The sequence below is a fragment of the Martes martes genome (genome assembly GCF_963455335.1).
Source record: "Martes martes genome assembly, chromosome: 4".
Taxonomy (NCBI): Eukaryota; Metazoa; Chordata; class Mammalia; order Carnivora; family Mustelidae; genus Martes; species Martes martes.
Window position 1 is genome coordinate 83,368,113 of NC_137891.1, and position 20,089 is coordinate 83,388,201.

A 20,089-nucleotide genomic window follows, 5' to 3' on the forward strand; every position below is an offset into this window, starting at 1 on the left:
ACAGGCAGACGCATTAAGTAGGGCCAAGCAAGATGAGTCGCTTCTATTCCATGGGTGTCTGTGCCCAGCACTACTTAGCGTCTGCTACATGAACTAGTAAAAAGAAGACTGCTACCAACTTAACTTCCTTTTTATCCTAGGATATCTTTGGGTGTTAACTGCATTTACGTTTAGATGGGATTAAGCAATTTCCTTCCAATAGGGAACAAGACACATTGAAGAAATTTATTTCATTTGGAGTCTACACACCACTGGAAGTGCCTTCTGGTAACTCTAAATAAATTCCAAGGGATGACTGGGAAGTGTACTATTCATTTATGTGAACATCAGAAGGAAAAAAAAATTACTAAAGTTTGGAGGTTTTGACACCATACTCGTCATTTGGCTGCAATATGCTATTAAAAGCTTTTACTTTCCTTATCTTATTTATAGAAATCTCTTGTAATTAGGCTTGGGAAAGGTATATCACATATTTATTAAAACATCTTTTTAAAAAGGTTCCTTCAAAGGCTTCTTCCTGGGAAGTGCAGTGGCTCCTTTCTAGTAGGGCACATAGCAGCTACGTGCTCTGGTATTTTCTTCAGTGACTTTTAACTCTCCACCACACCCTCCTCTCCAACCTTTTTTTCTGATGAAAGAAGTTGGGGGTCAGAAGTGTTTCCTGCTAGTTAGAGGCCAAAGCCTGGTTTGAAGACAGGACTTGGCCATGCCTTCCCAGGGAGACAGAGTACAAACGTGCGCTTGCTGAGTTCATGCCCACAGTGGTGAACAAAACCACCGCCCACTAGCAAGGGTATATAAAGAAGTGGCGAGCAATGCAAATGGATAAAAATCAGTGCTGCAAAACTTTGTCATGCTAAACAAGTAAACTGGGAAGAAGTCCTTGCATAGTCTGGATGCTGATGTTTGGGAAATGTAATGAGAAGGCCTGGGAACCCGAGGGAAGCACTAGGCACCATTCCCTCACAGAGCCTCCATTTCCTAAAAGCACTCATGCAGGTGGACAAATTTTATTTCCCAGTGGGTGACTGGCTCACAGGGCTGTACTATGAGTCTGTTCAAGCCCTGCTTAGAGAAAACGCTCAATTATCTTCAAGGTTCAAAACCCTGTTGGAGACCCCGATGTCCAGCTGATTTAGCTGCTTCAAGAGAGCTATCCAACTTCCAGAGTTGACTTCTTACAGATGATGAAAGATCCTGCTTGCGGCTACCTCTGGACAAGCCATCACTGGACTTTCTGGAACAGGGATGGGCAGAGTAGGACAAGGCTGAGTTGCTGCAAATGGGGTGTCTACTATTGTTACTTCACAAAGTAGTGAGGACTCTAGCCTTGCGTGGCTTCGATGGGAGTTGAATCTGGGTGAGCCCACAGCGGGCTGGAGAGCAGGGCAGGGAGCCTCTATGCCTCCCTGTCAGTGTGATCTGGTCAGTGCTCCAGCCTCTGCATTGGCTGGGGTGTTCCTGCATGGGAGGCTGGGCCAATCTTTGCTATTTTGCAGCTGGGGTTTTGTTTTCTCTTAATCCTTAGTTAACTGGTTCTTATCAGAAGATCTGGCAGTACTGTGATAGCAGTGTTTACACATCCACCTGACCCACCCAGAGGCCTACAGTACAGCTTCAGAGAGAGACCCACAGGGAACTCTAGACTGAAATGGTGATGTGTGAAAGAAAATAATATAGGTCAGAAACTGGACCTACATAAACTCATGGAAGAGGATTAGAGAAGGAATATATGAAGGTGAAAGAAAATCCATTACATTTGTTACTCTAAATTAATCTAAAATATAGTAGTTTGTTTAAATAATAGTAACAATATATTCAGTGACTATACCTTACGGATAAGTGAAGTGAATGTCAGCAATGTTCTAAGGAATGGGAGGGAGGAAATGAGAATATCCTTAGAAGATACCTGTACTACCCCTGAAGCAGGATAGTGTTATTTGAAAGTGGACTTGAGGGGGCACCTGGGTGACTCAGTGGGTTAAAGCCTCTGCCTTCGGCTCAGGTCATGATCCCAGGGTCCTGGGATCGAGCCCCACATCGGGCTCTCTGCTCCGTGGAGAGCCTGCTTCCTCCTCTCTCTCTGCCTGCCTCTCTGCCTACTTGTGATCTCTGTCTGTCAAATAAATAAATAAAAATAAAATCTTAAAAAAAAAAAAACAAAAAACAAATCAAGTTTGAAAGTGGACTTGATTCATTGTAAGTGTATCTAGGGCAACCACTAAAGAATGTTTAAAAAAAAAAAAGTGTTAATATGCTGAGAGAGAGGAGAAAATAGAATCATAAAATGCTCAACTGAAATGAGAAAAGGCAGAAAGAGGGTAGATAAAAAAACGAGCACGGGCGCCTGGGTGGCTCAGTGGGTTAAAGCCTCTGCCTTCCGCTCGGGTCATGATCCCAGCGTCCTCGGAGAGAGCACCCCATCAGGCTCTCTGCTCAGTGGGAAGCCTGCTTCCTCCTCTCTCTCTGCCTGCCTCTCTGCCTACTTGTGATCTCTATCTGTTAAATAAATAAATAAAATCTTTATTTTTATTTTATTTTTTTTTTAAAGATTTTATTTATTTATTTGACAGAGAGAGATCACAAGTAGACAGAGAGGCAGGCAGAGAGAGAGGGTAGCAGGCAGAGAGCCTGATGCGGGACTTGATCCCACGACCCTGAGATCATGACCTGAGCCGAAGGCAGCGGCTTAACCCACTGAGCCACCCAGGCGCCCTAAATAAAATCTTTAAACAAACAAACAAACAAACAAAATGAGCAATGAACAGAAAATAATTATAAATATGATAGATACTAATCCAATTATGTATGAGTACTGATTTTAAATGTGAATGGTTCAAAAACACAAAAGAGACTATCAGAGTGGGCAGAAAAACAAGAGCTAACTCTATGTTGTCTACAAGAAACCCATTTCAACTCTAAAGACACATAAAGATTAAAAGTAAAGTTAAGGAAGATGATATAACCTGCTAACACCAATAAGAGAGAGTTAAAAGTTATATTAATTTCAAGCAGAGCAGACTTTAGATTAACAAAATTATCCGAGATAAAGAAGGGCATTAAATAATGATAAGAGAGTCAATTTACCAAGAAGATACAACAATCCTTAATGTGTATGTGCGTGTAACAACAGACTGTGAAAATATGTGAAGCAAAATGATAGAACTTCAAGGAGAGATAAATAAACCTACCATTATATCTTATTTATTATTCTTTGAGACATCAACACCCTTCTATAAATGACTGACAGATTTAAAGGCAGAAAATCATAGTTGAACTGAACAGCACCATCAATCAATTGACTCTAACTGACATTTACAGAATATGCCATCCAATGACAGCAGAATAAACATTTTTCTCAAGCTCATGTGGAACATCCATCAAGACAGAACACAAAGTGGGGGCATAAAATACATTTAAATTTATAGAAATCATACTAAGTATGCTCTTAGACCATAACGAAATTAAACAGAAGTCAATAACAGAAAGATAGCTGAAAAACTCCCAAATAATTGGAGATTAATATACTTCTAAGTAACACATGGGTCAAAGAATAAATCTCAAGAGAAATTTTAAAATATTTTGAACTAAATGAAAATAAAAACACATCAAAACTGCAAAAGCAGTGCTTAGAGAGGAATTTAAAGCACTGTATGCATACACTACAACATATCTAAGATCAATAATCTCGGTATTCATCTTAGGAAAAAAAGAAAAAGATAATTTAACAATCTATAAAATGGTTATAATTTTATATTTTGTTAATCCCACCTATACATTATTTTTTAAAAAATATGAAGTTCTTCAGAAACTAGAAAAACCAGGTCTTCTCTTTCCCCACAAGAATCTACATGTTTTCCTCTTTTTGCATCTCTGTGCATTCACTGGCTATGGATAATGGGTTAGGTTTCAAACCTTCCCTTAGAAGCCAGATCTTCAGGTACATATTTTCTCATAACATGGTGCTATAGGTGGTGGTTATTCTTATGGTCTTATGATAACAGAGTCCCATACAGCTTTTTTTTTTTTTTTTTAAGATTTATTTATTTGAGAGAAAGAGAGAGCAGAGGGAGAGAATCTTAAGCAGACTCCATGCTGAGCATTGAGCCTGAAGCAGGGCTCCATCCTATGACCCATGAGATCACAACCTGAGCCAAAACCAAGAGTCAGATGCTCAACCAACTGAGTCACCCAGTTGCCCCAGGGTCCCATGCAGCTTAGGCAGTGTGGGTGAGTGGCAGTCCCTCTCAAATGTGGGGCAGCGAACACTGCTGGGAGGCTATTCTCACACCCTTCTCTCTCAGCACCTGACCAATCCTGGGCTCTGAGAGAGGTGAGGGTAGGATGAGAACAGGTGGCAGCCAGTGAAGAGAATGAAGGTGGAAGGGAGGCCTCTGGAGGTGGTGGAGACGTGCAAGCGGTAGCAGGAGGTGGGCAGAGTGACAAGGACAGGTGCACAGTGCATCTGCTGCAGGCCATGCATCTGCACTGTGCACTGCCCTCACAGCCTGTGTCCAGAGGCCCAGCAAAGCCAACTCTTGGAAACCCCCACAGTCCACTTAGCCTCTGTAGACTCTCAGCCCTTCCTTCCCTGCACGCTTCCAAACAGCCTATAAGAAACTAATCCAGCTTTGTACCATAGTCTATCTATGGTGCTGACAGAATTGCTTCACTTAATACAACAAATTGATCATACAACCTCCTTAGCATGGGTGGGAATAGTAGAACAAGACAGAGCTAGCTCTGTCCCAAGAGGGCCTGGCCTCCACTGTGGGTTTTCCATATGGCCTTCATCTGTCTGGAAGACTGTCACCACTCTGACCAATCCTAACTATCCCAAGCTGCCTCACTGGCTCTTGCCCTCAACCAGCCCTCCTGGTCTGTAGCAGTGGAAGCACTGAGATATCATCCTTCTCCATTAGTCTGTGAGTGCTCCAAGGCCCTAAAGCCTCATGTGCATTATCTTATTTGATTCTCAACAATGCTTTAAGGTGGATTCTATTAGACCTGTGTTACAGATGAGAAAATGGAAGACCCAGATGACAGGTGGCTTGTTAGAGTCTGCTTTCTTCAGAACCACAAGGCTATACTGCTCTCATTTCTCAAATTACATTTGAGAAATCACATTTGAGATTTCTCAAGAAATGAAGAAGTGAAGAATGAAGAAGAAATGAAGAAATGAAGAAATAACATTTCTTCAAATCACAGTCTTAGTCATGTTTTGGTACTAACACTAAAAGAAGATGCACAGAGAAGAAAATCCAAATTGCCTCAACACAATGAATGAGTGCTCAATCTCACAAGCAGGCAGGGGAATGTGAATTAAACCAACAACAATGGGATCAGAGTTTTGCTGTTCATAAAAATTATCAAAAGATTCAGGAATCTAGTAGTGGGCAAGCCTGGGGAAGTAGGCCTCTTAGGAATTACTTTTGAAAATGTGAATTTTTGTATGCTTTTTGGAAATTAACTTAATATCTTTTAATATTAAGGATATACCAATAGTGTGGCCACTTGGGAAAACACTTACACATTTCTTCAAAAAGGCTAAGCACAGGGTTTCCCATATGATCCAGCAGTTCTACTCCTAGATACATATGCAAAATTTGAAAAAGGTTGTTCAAACAAAAACTTGTTCATAAATATCCATAGCAGCACCATTTACAATAACCAAAAAGTGGAAACAACCCAATGTCCATTAACTGATGAATGGATAAAGCAAGATGTGGTATATCCATACAATGAAATATTCAGCCATAAAAAAGAAATGAAGTGCTGATATCTGGTACATCATGGATAACTTTGAAAACATTATGCCAAGTGAAAGAAGTCAATCTTGAAGGACTATATAATGTGTGATTCCATATATGTGAAATATCCAGAATAAGCAAATCCTATTATAAAGACAGAAAGTAGATTAGTGCTTTCCTAAGACCAGGGTAAGGCTGGGGTGGGATAGCATAATGGGGAGTGACCGACAAGGGGCGTGAGGTTTATTTTTGGGATGATGACAATGTTTCTTTTTAAATACTTTTTAAAAAAAATTAATTTTAGTTTTTCAGTGTTCCAAGACTCATTGTTTATGCACCATACCCAGTGCTCCATGCAATACGTGCCCACCTTAATACCCACCACCAGGCTCATCCAACCTCCACCCCTCTCCCCTCCAAAACCCTCAGTTAGTTTTTCTCCCTTCCTTCCTTTCTTTTCTTTCTTTCTTTTTTTTTTTTAATAATCTCTACACCCAATGTGCTATCAAACTCACAACCTGAGATCAAGTTATATGTTCTAGGGGTGCCTGGGTGGCTCAGTGGGTTAAAGCCTCTGCCTTCAGCTCAGGCCATGATCCTAGGGTCCTGGGATCGAGCCCCGCATCGGGCTCTCTGCTCGGCAGGGAGCCTGCTTCCTCCTCTCTGCCTGCCTCTCTGCCTACTTTTGATCTCTGTCTGTCAAATAAATAAATAAAATCTTAAAAAAAAAAAAAGAGTTATATGTTCTACCGACTGACCTAGCCAGATGCCCTGACAATGTTTTAAATTACATTGGGGTGATGGCTGTACAACTCTGGGAATATACTAAAACATTTTAAATGACTGAATTGTAGCTACGTAAGTTATATCTCAAAAAAGTTGGTTAAAAAATACATGAACCCTAAGACCCTGAAATCTTTTTGCATAGACATCAGTAGAAATTGATTTGAAGGATGTTTATTTCAGCCTTGTTTATAACTGCAAAAACAGAGGAACATCTTTGATATCCATCAGCGGAGAGAGAGTTTATTCATAGGAGGGAATATTATGGAACTATTACTATCCTGAGCTACATCTTTATCTATCCACCTGGATGGACATCCCTCCTAAAGTACTAAGATAAGTGAGGAAAGCACGTGACAGGATAATGGGCTTACAAAGTATTGTGAAGTCACACAGGTTCCTCCAAAGGGGGCAAATGCATGTGTTCCTGTGTTAACGGGGTGTGGCATGGCAGGAAACTGTTTCTCTTTCCCTTTATTAATCTTTCACTAGTTCCATTGGACATGCACTACTTTATCACTAAAAACATGTGAAAGCTAAAAAAGAGTATTAATGCTGTGTTCAGCACCAGACTCATATGTCCAACCAGCTACTGAAACATCTCAGATGTACCAAAAACACCTAAACTCTCCAAGACAGAGCTAAGATTGTTCTCTCAAAGCTGGCCTCTTCCACCATGTCCTACTCCAGTAAACAGCTCTACCACTGCCTTGTTGCCTAAGCCAGAATCTCAGAATTCTCACTCTCTATCTATGCCTTGCTCCCTCTGTACCGAATTCACTACTCAACCTGTCAGTTTTTCCCAAATAAACCCACTTCCAAATTTACTTTGCCTCCTCCTTTGTTTCACATCTTGGGACTGGTGCTTGCCTTCCCACTGAATACTACCCAAGGCCCTGGTCCTTCAACTCTGCTCTGCAGAGACAAAACCTGGAATACCTGTCTCTGTCGATGACAGAGTACACTCCTGCCAGGGCCACCCACTTGGGCAGTGGTTGGCCCTTCAGCCTAATCTCCAGTCCTTCCAACCATCCAACTGTATGCAGTTCCTGCCTCCTTCCAGACTCTGGTGCTCCCCCACCTTGCCAGGTCTGCAGCCTTTATGGCCTATTCTTTTCCAGTCAGATAGTCTTCCTGCTCAGTTACATAAATGATTACTTCCTATCCTACAGATCTCAGCACAAGGCTCCTGTCCTTGGGGAGACTACAGTGAGCTCCCTGACAAGGTGAGGTCTCAGCAATGAGCACCTGGAGCACTCAGCACATTGCAGTTCGATGCTTGATTGTGTGCACAGCTCCCTGAGGTCTTTCTATACACATTAGAAGTCTAAGAGGCGAGAACCTCTTCTGATTTTGTTCTAATCCAAAGGTTGGAACATATCAGACATAAAAACTTGTTGAATAAATGAAATTAATATGAAGTATGATATTTAAAAATATACAAATACCATTTCCTCCAGGATTGACTACCCACCTTGAACGCTGCAAATGGAGTTGACCTGAGTAACAGAAACCAGTTCATTGAGCTTCACAGGGCCAGTCAGTTCACAGGAGTGAGCTCCGGAGTCCACACCCAAACGGGGCTTTTGAAGCAAGAGGACACTTCGTTCAACACAAACAATCTGACCTGCCAACAGAGACCCTTCAGATTATTGAAGCACTGAAGAAAAAAGTGAGTTATCCTGCCAGTGAAGACAGGGTCCTTTGCCAACCCCCCATAGGCAGAGGGCACAGTTTTGGGGCCCATCCATTGTATCCAATGACACATGCACTGTACAGAAAGCCACCAGTGTGCTAAGTGGGCCAAGCACATAAAACTAGATTCAAATTCATTTTAGGATAGTGATTTCTGTGGTACACAAACTATACCTCAACAAAATAAAATAAAAATACATAGTTTGGGCAGGATTCCAGTTTGATCCCTGGAAAAAAAGAGCTAACTGATCTGTGGATATTTATAATATTCCAGCTTTTTGTTTGTTTTAAAAAGTGATGTTCCAGGCAATGGCTTCAAGTGACTTCTGCGCCTGTAAGTGTGCCACCAAGAGACAATCCGTGAGTCACCAATGGCATCTTTCACAGGGAGTGTCAGCCCTGCAGGGGTTCTGGTTCTCTCCAGGTGGCCCATGACAGGGGCTAGTGAAAGCTGAAGGCTGGTACCACAGGCCTCTTCCACTCCATGTGCCATGTCCAAGGTTAGCTTCACGAAGGAGCCAGAAGTTCCAGAGAAAGGCAAAGCTACAATGCCATTTTATGGCGTCTATCAGTCACCACTGGGTCAAACTATGAAGAAGAAAGCATACCCTGGGCTCGGACAGTGTCCCTGAAGAGAAAGCTATGAGAGACAGCTTCGGTGAGCGCTTCCAGAACTTCCTGGCTCAACACACATGAGGGGGCCACACAGACTGGTATGGTTTTGGGGAGGTCAGAGTTATTCTCATCCTGCATCTGGAGGGTGGCATCAGTCACCATCAGCCAAATCTCCCTTTGCTGCGGAGGAAGCAAACTGTTTAGCTACAATTCAAAGACATAGTCAAGTCTATTAACTTTACTAGCTATTCTTACATCCAAAGCTTTAATAAAGCAATTAAGTTAGATGATTATTACTAACAATTTTAGTTATCATTCCAACAAATATTTTCAAATATGCAATAGACTCTGCATATCTTGGTCACTAGCCCCCATTGACATGACTGTGCTCTGAGAGCCTAAACCCTGTACCTGTTTAAAGGGCTCCTTTAGGGGCGCCTGGGTGGGTCAGTCATTAAGTGTCTGCCTTCAGCTGAGGTCATGATCCCCGCAAGCCCAGCATCGGCTCCCTGCTCAGCAGAAGGCCTGCTTCGTCCTTTCCCACTCCCCCTGCTTGTGTTCCCTCTCTAGCCGGCTCCCTGTCAATTAAATAAAATCTTAAAAAAAAAAAAATAATCGGCTCCTTTACTAGGATACAATCTGCCCTTCCCTGGCACTACTGTACACAGTAGTACTGTACTTGTCCATGAACAACTCACGGGGATTGTTCTTTTCCTCCAGATCACTCTTTCCCATATCTAGAATGTTAATTACCGCATTGTTTTATATTTAGTCCATACAGGTCCTTCTTTCCTATTAGATCTAAGTTTCCTAAGGATCAGTGATTCAAACTGAATGTTTATATCTCACCCCCCCCCCACCAAATCCCCAATTCATATGCTGAAGTCCTAATCTCCAATGTGATAATGGTAGGTGGGACCTTTGGCAGGTAATAAGGTCATAAGGGTGGAGCCCTCGTGATGGGATTTGTGTCCTTATAAGACAGTAATTTCCTCTTTCTCCTCTCCACATGTTAAGGATACAAGGAGATATCCTATTATCCTATTTTAAACCAAGGGAGCCCTAACCTCCCTAAGAACTTGACCTGTTGGCACTTTGACCTCAGACTTCAGTACTCCAGACCTGGGAGAAATAAACTGTTGCAGTTTAAGCCACACAGTGCATGGAATTTTGCCACAGCAGCCCAAACTGACTGAGACAGGAATACTTGTTACTTGTCTCAGACTTTGTATACGCTCTGATGTAAAGCAGGTATAAATCTTTGTTGTACCTGCAACAAATTTACTTTTTTTTTTTTTAGTTTTTTTTTTCTTTTTATTTAAATACAATTATGTTAACATACTGTATTACTAGTTTCAGGGGTGCAATTTAGTTTTTCATCAGTTGCATATAAGACACAGTGCTCATTAAATCAAGTGCCCTCCTTAATGCCCATCACCCAGTTACCCTAACCACCCACCCACCAACACCACTTAGTTTATTTCCTACAGTTAGTCTCTTGTTTTTTAAATTCCACATATGAGTGAAATCATGTGATATTTATCTTTCTGACTTATTTCGCTTAGCATAATACTCTAGTTCTATCCACATCATTGTGAATGGCAAGATTTCATTATTTTTGATGGGTGTGTAATATTCCATCATATATTATGCCCCACATCTTCTTTATTCAATTCCTCTGTCAATGGACACTGCTCTTTCTACAGTTTGGCTATTGTGAACATTGCTGTCATAAACACTGGGATGCAGGTGCTCCTTCTGATCATCATGTTTTTATCCTCTGGATAACTGTAATTGCTGGGTCATAGGATAATTCTGTTTTTAACTTTTAAGGAACCTCTGTACTGTTTTCCAGAGGGCTGTACCAGCTTGCATTCCCAATAGTGTAAGAAGGTTCCCTTCTCTCAGCATCCTCACCAACATCTATTGTTTCCTGAGTTATTAATTTTATCCATTCTGACCGGTGTGAGGTAGTATCTCACTGTGGTTTTGATTTGTATTTCCCTGATGATGAGTGATGTCAAGCATTTTTTCATGAGTCTGTTGGCCACTGTATGTCTTCTTTGTAGAGATATCTGTTCATATCTTCTGCCCATTTCTTGACTGGATTATGTGGGGTTTTTTGGGTGTGGAATTTGGTAAGTTCTCTATAGATTTTGGATATTAGCCCTTTATCTGATAAGACATTTGCAAATATCTCCTCCCATTTCATAGGTTGCCTTTTAGTTTTGTTGACTGTTTCCCCTGCTATAGAAAAGCTTTTTATCCTGATGAAGTCCCAATAGTTCATTTTTGCTTTTGTTTCCCTAGCCTTTGGAGATATGTCTAGCAAGAATTGCTGTGGCTGAGGTCAAGAGGTTGCTGCCTGTGTTCTCCTCAAGGATTTTGATGGATTCCTGTCCTACATTTAGGTCTTTTGTCCATTTTGACTTTATTATTGTATATGGTGTAAGAAAATGGTCCAGTTTCATTCTTCTGCATGTGGCTGTCTGATTTTCCCAATACCATTTGTTAAGGGACTGTCTTTTTTTCCATTGGATATTCTTTCTTGCTTTGTTGGAGATTAGTTGACCATAGAGTTGAGGTTCCATTTCTGGGTTCTCTATTCTGTTCCATTGACTATGTGTCTATTTTTATACCAGTACCATACTATCTTGATGATACCAGCTTGATTACAGCTTTGTAATACAGCTTGAAATACAGAATTGTGATGCTTCCAGCTTTGGTTTGACTTCTTCTTTGCTGTTTTGGATGTGTTTTCTTTCTTTTTGTTGTCTGATTGCTGAGGCTATGACTTCCTGTACTATGTAGAACAACCATACTGAGAGTGAACATCTCTGTCATGTTCCTGACCTTAAGGGAAAAACTCTCAGTTTTTCCCCATTGAAGATGATATTCACTGTGGGTTTTTTGTATTTGGCTTTTATGATATGGAGGTATATTCCCTTTACCCCTACCCTGTGGGGAGTTTTAATCAAGAAAGGATGCTGCATTTTGTCATTTTTTTTTTTATCAATTGAGAGAATCATATGATTCTTGTCTTTTCTTTTATTAATGTGGTGTATCACACTGATTGATTTGAAGATGTTGAACCACCCCTGTAGTCCAGGAATAAATCCCACTTGATCATGGTGAATAATCCTTTTAATGTACTATAGGATCCTACTGGCTACTATCTTGGTGAGAATTTTTGCATCCATGTCCATCAGGGATATTGGTCTGTAATTCTCCTTTTGGTGGGGTCTTTGGTTTTGGGATCAAGGTAATGCTGGCCTCATAGAATGAGTTTGGAAGTTTCCCTTCCATTTCTATTTTTTGGAACAGTTTCAGAAGAATAGGTGTTAATTCTTTTTTAAGTGTTTGATAGAATGCCCCGGGGAAACCATCTGGCTCTGGACTCTTGTTTGTTAGGTAATTTTTGATTACTGATTCCATTTCTTTGCTGGTTATGGGTCTGCTCAGGTTTTCTATTTCTTCCTGTTTCAGTTGGGGTAGTTTATATGTCTCTAGGAATGCATCCATTTCTTCCAGGTTGTCAAATTTGTTGGCATATAATTGTTCATAATATTCTCTTATAATTGTATTTCTTTGGTGTTGGTTGTGATCTCTCCTCTTTCATGACTTTATTGATTTGGGTCTTTTCTCTTTTCTTTTTGATAAGTCTGGCTAGGGGTTTATTGATCTTATTTCTTTCAAGGAACTAGCTCCTACTTTTGTTGATCTGTTCTACTGTTTCTTTTTTTTTTAATTTCTATATCATTGATTTCTGCTCTAATATATATTCTGGATTTAGGCTTTATTTGCTCTACTTTTCCCAGCTCCTTTAGGGGTAAGTTTAGGTTGTATATTTGAGACTTTTGTTTCCTGAGAAAGGCGTGTATTGCTATATACTTCCCTCTTAGGACCAACTTTGCTGCATCCCAAAGGTTTTGAAGTGTTGTGTTTTCATTTTCATTTGTTTCCATGTATATTTAAGTTCTCCTTTAATTTCCTGGTTGACCCATTCATTCTTTAGTAGAATGTTCTTTAGCCTCCATATATTTGTGGGCCTTCCAAATTTTTTCCTGTGGTTGATTTCAAGTTTTATAGCATTGTGGTTTGAAAATGTGCATGGTATGATCCCAATCTTTTTGTACCTGTTGAGACCTGATTTGTGACCCAGGATGTGATCTATTCTGGAGAATGTTCCATGAGTATTTGAGAAGATTCTGCTGCTTTAAGATGAAATTCTCCGAGTATATCTGTGAACTCCAGCTGGCCCAGTGTGTCATTCAAATCTCTTGTTTTGTTTTTGATCTTCTGCTTTGATGATGTGTCCATAGGTCTGAGTGGGGTGTTAAGTCCCACTCAGTGGGACTTAATAATAGCAGTCCCCTACTATTATTGTAGTATTATCAGTGAGTTTCTTTCTTTCTTTTTAAAGATTTTATTCATTTATTTATGAGAGGGAGAGGAAAAAAAAAACACAAGTGTGGGGAGGAGCATAGGGAGAGAGAGAGAAGCTGACTTCCTGCTGAGCAAGAAGCCTGACATGGGGCTTGATCCAGAGATCATGACCTGAGCTGAAGGCAGATGCTTAACCCACTGAGCCACCCAGGCACCCCCATTCTGATATCCTTTGTCTTTTGATTGGAGCATTTAGTCCATTTATATTCAGAGTAATTCAACTATTCAGAATAGTTGGATGTTGTGTTCCAAGGACAAGGAAAGCTCAGTGTCTCCCCTACTACCCTGCCATCTTAACTCCAGTAATGATCTTTCTCTTTTAGTCTTTTTTATTATTATTATAATTTTCTTGTTTCTACAAAAGTTGTAATACCTTCTCAAGTTAATTATAATGGCATTTTTCCCTTTCCCCTTGCTCAAGGTTTAGGATTCAGTATATCCAAATGGGAAGAATGCTTTGCCTGGGAAGACCCTTGTGGTCAGCAGGGCTGGACCATGAGAACCTGGCTGGCCTGAGATTCAGTTGGTGCTACTGTTGTGGATGGCATAATCAGGCTGAGGATTCCATTTGGCTGACTAACAGGACTGGGCAAAGAAAGTGACTTGGATGGTGAGGAACTATGGTTTGGGGTGTAGGGGGTAGCTCACATGGTTGGGAGGTTGATTACAGATTGGAAATTAGATTAAATTATATGGAGGAAAATGAGAGCCAGGTTTCTCACTGTTGGATAAGAGAGTTATAAATATGGAAATAGAGAAACCTAGAGTCAGTTCTGTGGTAATGATCTACAATTGGAGATACTGGTATAAACTCATGATTTCAGATATAGATGAATAGATGGAAAGAAATAGGTATGGATTTATGGGCACATGTGCATGAGTTTACACACATACACTTCTTTGCTCTGTCCATTGGGAGGGCCAAGAGACAATAACCTCCCAATAGCAGTAAGCCCATCTAGTACCCAGACCTTTGCTTTTAAATGTCATTCTCTATTAAAATCAACCATGGATCCTTCAAGAGATGGCTGTTTCCAGAATAGAGAAAGCACAGATGAGTCTGAAACATCTCACTGTGTCAGAAAGTAAGGACATACTTAAAGAATGATAGGAACACAACCAAAGACCTCACGAACCAGCTTGAATCTGGTAAATCCAAACAACAAACTAAACAACAGTGAGATTCTAATCCACTGAACAAAACTGAATCCACTGGTCCAAACTGATATAAATGGTGAATACATAAATAAATCAGGGAAATAAGCTCATAAGTATAGCTGAATGCCAACTACTTAATGTAAAAGGTACGATTTGACATTCTTGACATTCAGGCAAGATCACTCAATGTATCTTCCTATAAATACTTGTTACATAGTTATTAATTTATTTATAAGTATGAGATACTTATTAGTTAACTTCAGAGTGGAGAAGTCTAGAAAACACCTTTTTTTCCCTTCAAGTTTTTATTTAAATTCCAGTTAGTTAACATATAGTGTAATACCAGCTTCAGGTGGAGAATTTAGTGATTCTTCACTTACATATAGTACCCGGTGTTCATCATAAGTGCCCTCCTTGATACCCATCACCCATTTAGCCCATCCCCACCCACCTCCTCTCCAGTAACTCTCAGTTCTTTTTTATAGTTAAGAGTCTGTTTTTTAAGCAGATCTTCCTGCCCATGGGTCCTGTCCCCATGCTTTAATTAAAAAAAAAAAAAAAAAAAAAAAAAAAAGAAGTCTGTTTTGTAGTTTGCCTCTCTCTCTCTCTTTTTTTTTTCCCTTTTGTTTGGTTTCTTAAATTTCACATGAGTTAAATCATATGGTATTTTTCTATCTCTGACTGACTTATTCCACTTAGCATAATACCCTCTAGCTCCTCCATCCACGTTGTTGGAATGGCAAGATAGCATACTTTTTGATGGCTGAGTAATATTCCAGTCTACAAATAGACCACATCTTCTTTATCTTTTCATCAGTTGATGGACACTTGGGCCCTTTCCATAATTTGGCTATTTATGATAGCTGCTATAAATATTAGGGTGAATATGCCCCTTCAAATCTGTATTTTTGTATCCTTTGGATAAATACCTAGTAGTGCATTTGCTCGATCATAGGGTACTTCAATTTTTCACTTTCTGAGGGAACTCCAGTACTGTTTTCCAGAGTGGCAGCACCTGTTTGCATTCCCATCAACAGTGCAAGAGGGTTCTCCTTTCTATGCATCCTTGCCAACACCTGTTGTTTCCTGTGTTGTTAATTTTAGCCATTCTGACAGGTATCTCATTATAGTTTTGATTTGTATTTCCTTAATGATGAGTGATGTTGGGCATCTTAGAAAACACCATCTTAATCAATTGATAACATATCATAGCACTGGGGCAAATCAACTGTGTGCCTCCTGATACGAAGACAGTATTTTTATGTGGTATTCCTGAAAAAGATGCATACCTTGAATCTATTCATGAGATAACATCAGGTCAATCTAAATGGAGAGAAATTCTATTACGTACTGATCTCTATTCTTAAAAACTGTCAAGGTCATATGAGATAAGCAAGGATGCAGAAATATTCCACTTGAAGAAGAAAGAGACATGACAACTAAGTACAGTGCATGATACTATGTTGGACTGTGGAGTTATAAATGATTTGGGGGAACAACTAGCAAAATCACATTTGAAAAAACAGCAGATATCTTAGGGCAAAGATTTCTACAAGATTATCTGCAGCTGGGAGTTTTTCTGACAGTCTTCAAATATTTTAGATACTCTTTGTAAATACCCTGGATTTGGCTTACTATCTCTTTTTCAATCTCCTGATGAGCCAAAATGGTCTAATTTCCTTTGAAATTAACTATCAAATTATCTTTACCATTGGGGTATCATCTGTAAAAAGACACAAATAACCAATTAATTCAAAGCAGTGTACAATCTAATTGCTAAAATTTTATTAAAAATAGATCTGTTCCACACAAAAATGCCCAATTAATTTCGACAAAGTTGCAAAAGCATTTCAACAGAGGAAGGACAGCCTATCAACAAATAATGCTGGAACAACTGGACATCTTTAGGCAAAAAAAGGGAACCTTGACCTAAACTACATACTTTATTAAAAAAATCAACTCAAAATACAGGATGGACTCAAATGTAAAATTATAAATCTTCTAGAAAAGAACATAAAAGATAAACTTTGGGACCTAAAACTAGGCAAAATGGCTTGGCTTGCCTTAGACTTTATGATAAAAGCATGATCTATAAGGGAAAGTTAATAAATTTGACTGCATAAAAATGAAAAACTCTGCTCTGGAAAAACCGCTGTTGAAAGGATAAAAAGATAAATTATAGACCCTGAGAAATATTTGCAAATCATATATCTGACAAAGGCTCTGTATACAGAATATATAAAGAACTTCCAAATTCAGCAGTAAAAAAGAAATAATCCAAACGGAAAATGGGCAAAGGACACATATAGACCTTTCACCAAAGAAATTATTCAGATGGCAAATAAACATATGAAAGGATTTCCAACATCATTATTTCCCTGGATCAATCTCGATGACGATGACAACCACCACCACCACCACCACCAACAGCACCACCAAAGTAGCTGTTACAGGTCAAATTGTATCCCTCCAAAAAGATCAACTGAAGTCATAATTCTAGTACCTCAGAATGTAATTTAGAAATAAGGTCTTTACAAATTTAACCAAGTCAAGATGAAATCATGACAACAGTCTCTCATCCAATCTCACTGAAGTCCTTATAAAAAAGGAAATTTGGCCACTAACAGGTGCAGAGGGAAGACAACATGAAGACACATAGGGTGAAGATGGCCGTGAGCCTGGGGTGATGTGTATATAAAGCCAAGGAAGGCCAAGGATTGTTGGCAGACACCAGAAGCTGGAAGAGGCAAGGAGGGGTATTCCCCAGAGCTGTCATAGCATGACCCTGCTGACACCTTGATTTCAGACCTCTAGCCCCCACAAGTGTGAAATGATAAATTTCTGTTGTTTTAAGCAATTTGGTTTTTGGTACTTTGTGCAACTGGCCTAGGAAACAACACTAATATATACTGCATGCTTTCATTTGTGTAACGATCATGAAATAACATAATTATAATGATGACACCAGATTAGTACTAATGTCAGTTTCTTGGTTTGGGTGTTGTATTGGGTATTGTATGGTGGCTATTGTGGGTAAGGGGTGTTAGTACAGGAGAGGGTGTACACTATATATTTCTTTGAAGTCTACTGTGAATCTATAATTACTATGAATCTAAAAATTTAAAATATTTTTATTCAAAATAAAAGTTAAGGGGGTGCCTGGCTGGCCCAGTTAATAGAGCAGGTAACTCTTGATCTCGGAATTGTTAAGTTTGAACCCCAGGCTGGGTGTAGAGATTACTTAAAAATCTTAAAAAGAGAATGGTCGAGTTTCATTCTTCTACATATAGCTGTCCAATTTTCCCCAGCACCATTTATTGAAGAGACTGTCTTTTTTCCACTGTATATTTTTTCCTGCTTTGTTGAAGATTATTTGACCATAGAGTTGAGGGTCCATATCTGGGCTCTCTACTCTGTTCCACTGGTCTATGTGTCTGTTTTTATACCAGTACCATGCAGTCTTGGTGAGATAGGAATCCATCAGAATCCTAGAGGAGAACATAGGCAGTAACCTCTTCAATATCAGCCATAGTAACTTCTTTCAAGATATGTCCCCAAAGGCAAAGGAAACAAAAGTGAAAATGAACTTTTGGGACTTCATCAAGATCAAAAGCTTCTGCACAGCAAAGGAAACAGTCAACAAAACAATGAGGCAACCCACGGAATGGGAGAAGATATTTGCAAATGACAGTACAGACAAAAGGCTGATATCCAGGATCTATAAAGAACTTCTCAAACTCAACACACACAAAACAGATAATCATATCAAAAAATGGGCAGAAGATATGAACAGACACTTCTCCAGTGAAGACATACAAATGGCTATCAGACACATGAAAAAATGTTCATCGTCACTAGCCATCAGGGAGATTCAAATCAAAACCACATTGAGATACCACCTTACACCAGTTAGAATGGCCAAAATTAATAATACAATAAACAACGTGTGTTGGAGAGGATGTGGAGAAAGGGGAACCCTCTTACACTGTTGGTGGGAATGCAAACTGGTGCAGCCACTTTGGAGAACAGTGTGGAGATTCCTCAGGAAATTAAAAATAGAGCTTCCCTATGACCCTGCAATTGCACTACTGGGTATTTACCCCAAAGATACAGATGGATTGAAAAGAAGGGCCATCTGTACCCCAATGTTTATAGCAGCAATGGCCATGGTCGCCAAACTGTGGAAAGAACCAAGATGCCCTTCAATGGACGAATGGATAAGGAAGATGTGGTCCATATACACTATGGAGTATTATGCCTCCATCAGAAAGGACGAATACCCAACTTTTGTAGCAACATGGACGGGACTGGAAGAGATTATGCTGAGTGAAATAAGTCAAGCAGAGAGAGTCAAGTATCATATGGTTTCACTTATTTGTGGAGCATAACAAATAACATGGAGGACATAGGGAGATGGAGAGGAGAAGGGAGTTGAGGGAAATTGGAAGGGGAGGTGAACCATGAGAGACTATGGACTCTGAAAAACAACCCGAGGGTTTTGAAGGGGCGGGGGTGGGAGGTTGGGGGAGCCAGGTGGTGGGTATTAAGGAGGGCACGTATTGCATGGAGCACTGGGTGTGGTGCAAAAACAATGAATTCTGTTACGTTGAAAAGAAATAAAAATAAAATAAAATAAAAAATAAAAAATAAAAAAATAAGGAAATGTATGTAAACAGCTATGCTTGGTACAGAGATTATTTCATTTAGCTCATTGAATGGTGGCTGTTGTCATAACTGTTCATCAGTTACAGTGCCTGGGGAGAGATGTGGCAAGCAGAATATTTAGTAGTATTAATAAATGGAAATTTATTTCCTTTCACTGAAAAAAAAATCTTAAAAAAAGTTAAATACAAAAAATATGTCTTTCACTTGCATGACTTAGCCATTTGTATAATGAAAATACAACTGAATCTTCTTTGATAACTCAGGTTCTTGCAGTGACTCACTGTGCCATTCTTTTTTTTTTTTTTTTTAAGATTTATTTATTTATTTATTTGAGAGTGAAAGAGTGAGAGAGAGCATGAGAGGGGAGAAAGTCAGAGGGAGAAGCAAGCTTCCCATGGAGCTGGGAGCCTGATGTGGGACTCGATCCTGGGACTCCGGGATCATGACCTGAGCCGAAGGCAGTTGCTTAACCAACTGAGCCACCCAGGCGCCCCTCACTGTGCCATTCTTAAAGTCAACGGTCACTGTAGAATGTATACACTGTAGAATATATACTTGAACACACAGTGCCCCTGGGACTTAGCTTGTTTCAATTTCTCCTTGAGGAAGTTGGTTTCTGGTGATTCTCTGTTCCACAAACAAAATACAGAAGGTGGAAGATTTTAGTGCATTGAGGAATCTGTTCCATTGTGTTCCAAGCACTTACACATCCTAAGTACCACCAATTCTTTAGTACATACACCCACTGAAACCCATACTTGCTGGCAGGCTGCACCTAGGCTAGTGGAAGCATATTTCTTGGCAGAGAACTTGGGGCAGGAGGTTATCAGTGTTTTCAACCAGTCCCAATGCAGGGTCCCTTCATCCAGTGAGGCAGATGATCTGCAGTTCGTTTTTCTCTGTCCTAGGGCGCCCATCCACTGGGGCTATTGTCGAGACTAGAAATGGTATATCTGACACCTGTTTTTGATTTTCCA

At 39.9% G+C, this 20,089-nt stretch overlaps 1 protein-coding gene across 2 annotated transcripts in view; it reads right to left on the reverse strand.

Moving 5' to 3' along the window:
• The window catches only part of SPIDR (scaffold protein involved in DNA repair), a 564,249-nt gene that overhangs the window by 11,101 nt on the left and 533,059 nt on the right, over positions 1-20,089 (reverse strand). For both annotated transcript variants that reach the window (XM_080801921.1, XM_080801922.1), the window contains exons 15-16: positions 8,837-9,023; positions 8,008-8,160 (exon numbers count right to left, since the gene is read on the reverse strand). In XM_080801921.1, coding sequence (XP_080658047.1) covers positions 8,008-8,160; positions 8,837-9,023 — 340 coding nt within the window. The remainder of the gene's footprint in view (positions 1-8,007; positions 8,161-8,836; positions 9,024-20,089) is intronic.